At 41.0% G+C, this 7,500-nt stretch overlaps 1 protein-coding gene across 1 annotated transcript in view; it reads left to right on the top strand.

Annotated features, from left to right (window-relative positions):
• Positions 1-7,500, top strand: part of LOC147015473 (death-associated protein kinase 2-like) — an 84,354-nt gene that overhangs the window by 58,365 nt on the left and 18,489 nt on the right. The window contains exons 6-8 of the mRNA XM_085849110.1: positions 3,604-3,630; positions 5,725-5,877; positions 7,118-7,163. Of these exons, the coding sequence (XP_085705236.1) occupies positions 3,604-3,630; positions 5,725-5,877; positions 7,118-7,163 (226 nt within the window). The remainder of the gene's footprint in view (positions 1-3,603; positions 3,631-5,724; positions 5,878-7,117; positions 7,164-7,500) is intronic.

Below are 7,500 nucleotides of genomic sequence, written 5' to 3'. Positions count from 1 at the left end.
GCATGAAGTTATGAAAAATGAGGAAACTAAATCCGAATTTGAGATGTCTCCATTCAGTCACAAAAACAGACAAGGGGAAAGATAAAAATAAAAGAATATCCTCCCTTTCTGCCAGCACTCAGCTTTGCGTCCAGAGATGAAGTTGAGTCTCGTGTCATCGAACCGTGTAGCCACCACATGGGAAAATGCACCAATATGGCACAAAGTCGCTCTCCACAACCAGGAACTTGAGGAAATTCGTGCGGACGGTGTTCAACACCAGGAGCCCACACACCACCATACAATTTCTTCTCAGAATCGAGATGGACACACCACTCCATCTCCTTTCCAGCTCCGCACACAACAAAAGGCACCGCCTTTCTCCTTGATCATACAAGGTGACTGCCGAGGCTGGTGGATAAGAGACGAGCAGGAGCGACCACCAGCCCAGTCTTGGCTTTATTTTCGGCCCAGCCGAACTGACAATGGCTGGTTCCTTATTTCTGCAGTTGAACAAATTCACACCAGCACTACAACGAGAATCAGGCAGCTCTCTCGTCGTGCCCAGAAGAGACAAGAGGGCCAACTGTTCTCTTTCAACCATTCTCCCTCTCTCAAACCTTCTCTCTGTGACATCACATGACCAATTATCCACCTCGGGGGCATGGCCTGCTGGTCACGTTTCCTGGGAGGTGAGGTTTAGTCTGTTTGTTAAGCCTGTATCTCACTGGACTGTGACAGCTCGCGACTAGTTGGAGACACCAAATTGCGATAAAACAGTGATAATTTTCACTTGGAATTACACTGAATTTATACTAAAACACATTTGTGTATGTCTCACCAATATCGCACGAATGTCCGACGAACTCCCGGCGAAATTTGGGTTGAACTTCGCCTGGAGTTCGCATACATGTCGCACGGCATTCGCGCGACGTTGAGGTGACAAAACTGAGAATTTTTTGGCACATGCAACTGTCGCGCGACGGTCGTGCGACCATCGCGCAAATGTCGTGCAACAGTCGCATGACAACTGTGCATGACAATTGAGAAATCGGGACCATATATATATATATATATATATATATATATATATATATATATATATATATATATATATATATATATATATATATATATATATATATATATCTTCTTCTTCTTTCGGCTCGCTCCCGTTAGGGGTCGCCACAGTAGATCAACCGTCTCCATTTCGCTCTATCCTCCACATCTTCCATTGACACTCCAACCACCCGCATGTCCGCCCTCACTGTATCCATGAACCTCTTTTTGGCCTTCCTCTTCTCCTCCTGCCTGGCGGCTCCATCTTCAACATCCTTCTCCCGATATACTCCGCTTCCCTCCTGAGCACATGTCCAAACCATCTCAATCTCGCCTCTCTCACTTTGTCTCCAAACCGTCCTACCTGCACTGTCCCTCTAATATACTCATTCCTTATCCTGTCCATCCTCGTCACTCCAAAGAGAATCGCAGCATCTTTAACTCTGCCACCTCCAGCTCCGCTTCCTTTCTTTTTGTTAGTGCCACCGCCTCCAAACCATACAACATAGCTGGTCTCACTACCATCTTATATACTTTCCCCTTAACTCTTGCAGCTACCCTTCTGTCACAAATCACTCCTGCAACTCTTCTCCACCCACTCCATCCTGCCTGCACTCTCTTTTTCACTTCTCTCCCACACTCTCCGTTACTTTGGACAGTTGATCCCAAGTATTTAAACCCATCCACCTTCCCCACCTCAACTCCTTGCAACCGCACCATACCACCACCCTCCCTCTCATTTACGCACAGTACTCCGTCTTACTCCGACTGACTATCATTCCCCTTCTCTCCAGTGCGTACCTCCACCTCTTGAGGCTCGCCTCAGCCTGGTCCCTACTCTCCCTACAGATCATGATGTCATCCGCGAACATCATAGTCCATGGAGACTCCAGTCTGATCTCGTCCGTCAACCTGTCCATCACCATTGCAAACAGGAAAGGGCTCAGAGTCGATCCTTGGTGCAATCCCACTTTTACTTTAAACCGGTCCGTCATTCCAACCGCACACCTCACCGCTGTCACACTGTCCTCATACATATCCTGCACCATCCTCACATACTTCTCCACCACTCCCGACTTCCTCATACAATGCCACAACTCCTCTCTTGGCATCCTATCATAAGCTTTCTCTAAATCCACAAACACTCAATGTATCTCCTTCTGGCCTTCCCTCTACTTCTCCATCAACATTCTCAAAGCAAACATCGCATCAGTGGTCCTCTTTCCTGGCATGCATATATATATATATATATATATATATATATATATATATATATATATATATATATATATATATGTCCTCTCCCTCCCAGCAATCATATTATCAGTTGGGAAGCGAGTAAGAGAGTACCTGCCTGAGTACTACAATGGTGTGGGAGCTGTGCCCTAGCAGAACAGGATGGTGGGATTACAGGAGAATGCTGACCAAGCCTGATTGTTCAAAGTGTTCTGTTACTTGTCAACATTGCACCCACAAACACTATGTGTGACCCAATTGTTCATCTGCCTTGATAGGGGCTTGTGGGTGTGACCATATTTTGTGTGTGACCTAATTTATGTAAAAATATGTGTGACGTGATTTATGAATGATGGGAAGGTGAAAGGAATGATGGGAAAGTGAAAAGTTTGCAGTGAAGGCCATTACTCAGAACAGGAGAGAAAGAGGACAGACAATGCTGGTTTTACAATATGGACTATGAGTTTTTTTGTTTTTTTTTTAGTCATATCTGGATTGAACTATTGTGAATCTATCTACATTACATTGCATGTCACATTTGTCGCACCTTCTGACTCACAGAAACTAAATTGAGAAGGGATCGAGACAACCATGCCGACTCTGTGACTATTTTGAGATAAAATTTGTCGCACAAATTTTTTGAACATGTTCAAAATTCCAGCGACACCAGAGCGACGTCCTGCGACTCACGCGAGGAAATTGAGAACCACCACGAACGTTTCCAGACATTTTGGAGAATCCCGTTCGCATTTTGGCGTGAACTGTCGCAGCGCAGTGAGATACAGGCTTTAGTGCTGTTGTTGTTGTTGTTGTTGTTGTTGTTGTTGTTGTTGTGAAAACAGTTCTTTATGGCCGGCCTTGTAAATGCAAAAATGTAAGGAAAGGTCATGTGGCAATCACATACTGGGAGAAACTAGTCTGAGAGCCTACCGAGTTAACACAACACCACCCCCCGCCCCCCCCACCCCCGTGTGGTGACAAGTAACACTTCAGCTCCCAGTTTTCCCTACTTAAATTACATCGAAATGTCTCCTACTCATCCACGGACAATGCCATACTATATAATCCTATTTTCACTGTGGGATTCCTCCATATACCCCCACAAACATACATATACATATATATATATATATATATATATATATATATATATATATATATATATATGTATATATATTGGAGGGAATAAATAATGGTATCAAAAGTTTTGATGTATTGAGATATGCAGTGTATGTAGAAACATTTAATATATGTAAAACTTGACTGAATTTCGTAATCATTTTTTCCCCAAAAGTTTCTTAAAGTACCTATTGAAAATATCTTTTTCAGGAGCATTGGGGTGATAACATACATCCTGTGAGTTTCATGATTTTTTTTTCTATTTCCTTAATTGTGCACCTTTTGAGAATACTTTTGTGCACCTATTGAGAATACTTTTGTGCACCTATTGAGAATACTTTTGTGCACCCATTGAGAATACTCTACGTTGTGATTTTCTGTGCTTTCAATGTTGTGAATAGATCATTGGGCAGATACTGTTGCAAAGCTTGTGAGTTTCTGTGATTAGACTGGTGGATTCCACATACCCCTCTCTGTCTGTCAATTGAAGGCTTCTTAGTTGAGGAATCTACTCCCATCTGATGATTAGCAAAACTACTTTCATGTTTTCTGTTAAAATGAACTGCTGCTACTTTAAATTAACGACCGCTCATATTCTGGCATCTGATTAAATTGATTTCATGGACAATATTCTGGTTATCAGATTAACTAGTTAATATTGAGATTATCAAATTGCCTCATAAATTATTTGGAACCAGTTCAAATTAACGAGTTCAATTTATGCTAATGGTTTGAAAAGCCACAATGATGCAGCAAAGAAATAACATTTTATGAAATTAGTGTTGAATATTAATGAGAATAAATTATTCTGAAAAGAAAAATAAACAAGATATTTCAAATAACTTTCAGTGAAATAATTGGATCTAAAAACAGAATGAGGGTATTTTATGTAATTCATTCGACCATAATATCTGATTGAGGGTAAAAAGCATTAAATGTATTAAGAGTTGCATAAGAATGGAGATGAGGGAGGTTTTAATTTGAAATGAAAGGAGGAGGAGAAGGAGATTGGGACCATACTCTGTGCAGAGCGTTGGTGCTGCCGAAGCAGTCTCCTTGGCTATTGGGCACAATCCTTGACGGGTCTCCACTTCGACACAGGATACCAGCATGCTGGCACTCATTTTGCCGACCTCGGAATGATGACAAGCTGAAGGAAAACCCCACCTGGTATTAATCTAACAGTTGAGCGGGATTTAAACTCAGGATCCTAGGATCCAAAGCCCGCCACCCTAACCATTAAACCAACACCAGGAATAAATGAAAGAATAGTTTGCAATTTAAGTTTTGCCAGGAAGGTAGTGGGTTAAGCATGGAAATTCCTTTAAAAGGGAATATTGTAGGTCCTTAGGGGAAGAGATGCAAACATACAGATCTTGAAGAAGATTACATGAGAAAAAGAGTGTTTCATTTTCTTCATGTTCTTTGATTTAGGAGTGTATTTGTACGTTTATCTGTTAAGATTTGTTTATCAGTCAGTATGGCTTTGTTAGTCTAACTCTGGCCTGCCTAACCTGGGTTTGAATCCCAACCCAAGTATATACTGTCATCCTGTTGTTTCACAGGCATGGTAATTCATCAATGTGTGTGCTATCCATCGGACGGACATTTAACGGGAATCCTGTCTGCCTACATTAGTTGGTGTACGTTAAAGTTCCCATTATGTCCATTGTGAAGAGAAAGTGAGCAATCACTGGCACCATAAACAAATTCCAAATTCCTGCCTCAAACTACAGAGAGCACAGCCCAGCCCTCAGCCATTTATGCTGGTCATTGTGCTGCATACAAAAGAAGAGTCTAACTCTCTTTGTTATTAGCAATGTGTCCTGTTGCCCTTTGAAGTAAATACACATAAATGGAAAAAAAAAGGTCAAAAGAAAATTGACAAAACTAAAGCGGTCTACCTTTGTAAACATCTGGCTTGTTTTGGCACGGTTGTTTGCTGGAGGGCCTGTATCCATCATGCCAGAATTTCCATAACTCTCATCATTACTGAGTTTAAATTGCATGTGTTCTGCTTAAGTTCTGGATGCAACACATGCCTTATGGGACAAATCCCTTTTTACTGTATCGCACTTCTTTAGTATCTTCTCATGTAATATAAAAAGCTAAGAACATGGTGGTGATAGAATTGCTCATTGCTTGATAAGTTTTCAGCATGGGGATGAGCAACAACAGGGCTCTTCTGCAACAATATAACTTATGACATAAAGTCAAAAGAATTTGATGGGTTTTTTTTTGTTATCACTTGTCATGATTTAATATGAAATCAATGTACGTATGATACATTAATAAAATTATTCTCATTGATTGCTGGTGTTGCTTTACCAGGCTTAGTGGAGCTTCACCATTTCTTGGAGATTCAAACCAGGAGACGCTGTGCAATATCTCAGCGGTAAACTTCAGTTTTGACGAGGAATACTTTGGACAGACGAGTGAACTTGCCAAATCATTCATTGAGAGGCTTTTGGTGAAGCAGCCCAAGTGAGTGGTGATAAATTATGGCTGTGCTTAATTTCATGCCCGGGCATATTAATCAACAATGCAAATACAACATTGTAGTTCTGTCCAAGCAATCATAGCGTGCTGTGACCAAGTTGAAAGGACAATAATGTTTTGTTTTCCTAGATACCGTTTATCAACCTTAGGGCCATATCCCATGTGCACTTGGATATTGATCCACTTCACTATTGTGCACATTTTCCTCCATGAACTGATTCTCTTGCTTGACTAAAGTTTGTACTCTCTTTTTAAACTGCATTGTCCACTTTTCACATTCCAATAGTAAGCACTTTGTGAGTGAAACATGTTGTCACGCTTCATTTCACACAGGACATCCTGATTGTGTGAAGTGAAATTTAGCTTGTTTAGCCTCCCCTGATAGGATAGAGGGAGGCTCATACCTGTTATAGGGTTTGTTTTTACAATTAGTGCCCCCAATTTTTAATTCTGGGTGACCACAGAGTTTCTTAGACCCCTAGGAGTACTAAACCACTATTTAGGCTTGGTTTTGTTTTTCTGGCTTTTTTTTCTGCCAACGTCCAAGCTGTATCTCAGAACTGGCTGGGAATTTCGGATTGAAATTTTGCATCAATAATGGAATTAAAAAGTATGCGGGGTTGACACATGACCTGATTATAGCAATTTAAAGTTTTTTTTTTTACCAAAACTCGATGAAGTTTTTGTCCAACGGAATAAAATTTCCCTCTCTTGATAGCCGAGAGCAAGTCGCATTTACGCTTCATTTACATCGTACCCCTCTGAGTATAAAGGTCAAGGTTAAATGGCGGCCTAAAAAAAACGCATTTTTGTCATCGCTCAATTTTTCCAATGCGGAATCTCAAAGGGAATGTCCTTGCATCTTAATAATGTACCTGAACTGAAGCTGAGCACCTGATATTTGATTAGTGTCCTAGACATACATTTTAGGATTGTGAGCTAATTAACAAAAAACACCTTTTGATCATAACTTGAACGAATATCCTCTAATTTTCATGGTTTAGTTTTATGGATAGAATGTACTGTAAATGGGACGCATTTTCTTAATGCACACTATGTCCATAAATGTGGAAGGTCAAGGTCATATGGCAGTCCAAAAAATATGGACATCGATGGATAGTGGGCTGTTTACCTTAGCGATCGCTTTGTGATCTCAGATGTCTTGTTGAAACTGCACAAGTAGTGTTGAATTATGGGATGCTGAGTGTGATATGTCATGCTGCAGGAAGCGAATGACAGCTCAAGAGGCATTGTCACATCAATGGATTCAGGTAGGACTGTCAGGAAACTCTGCCAAAATATGTAAGGTGCCATTATTTATTTATTTATTTATTCATTGTAATTGCAAATGCGGTGGAAATTTTTTGACCCCTCCAATACTAAGGCACTCCTCTCCCCTCCCTCCACCCCATTGGTCTGACATAGCTATCTCCACACAAATTACTGGCAAAGTTACAATCACCTTGTATCTTTGGGGAGGAGGAGATTCCCCCTTAATTGGCCCATTATTTGCAAAGAGAAAAGCTACGTTATATAGATACCCAGAGTGCGCCGGTCCCCGGGAAGTTATATCACTTATTTCAAGCTCAGCAGCTGTTTTTGTCTGGT

The sequence above is a fragment of the Eptatretus burgeri genome, chromosome 12 (assembly GCF_056783735.1).
Source record: "Eptatretus burgeri isolate ZD-2024b chromosome 12, Ebu_testis_v1, whole genome shotgun sequence".
In the NCBI taxonomy this organism is placed as follows: Eukaryota; Metazoa; Chordata; class Myxini; order Myxiniformes; family Myxinidae; genus Eptatretus; species Eptatretus burgeri.
Note: the sequence above shows the minus strand (reverse complement) of the source record. Positions and strands in the feature narration are given on the sequence as shown.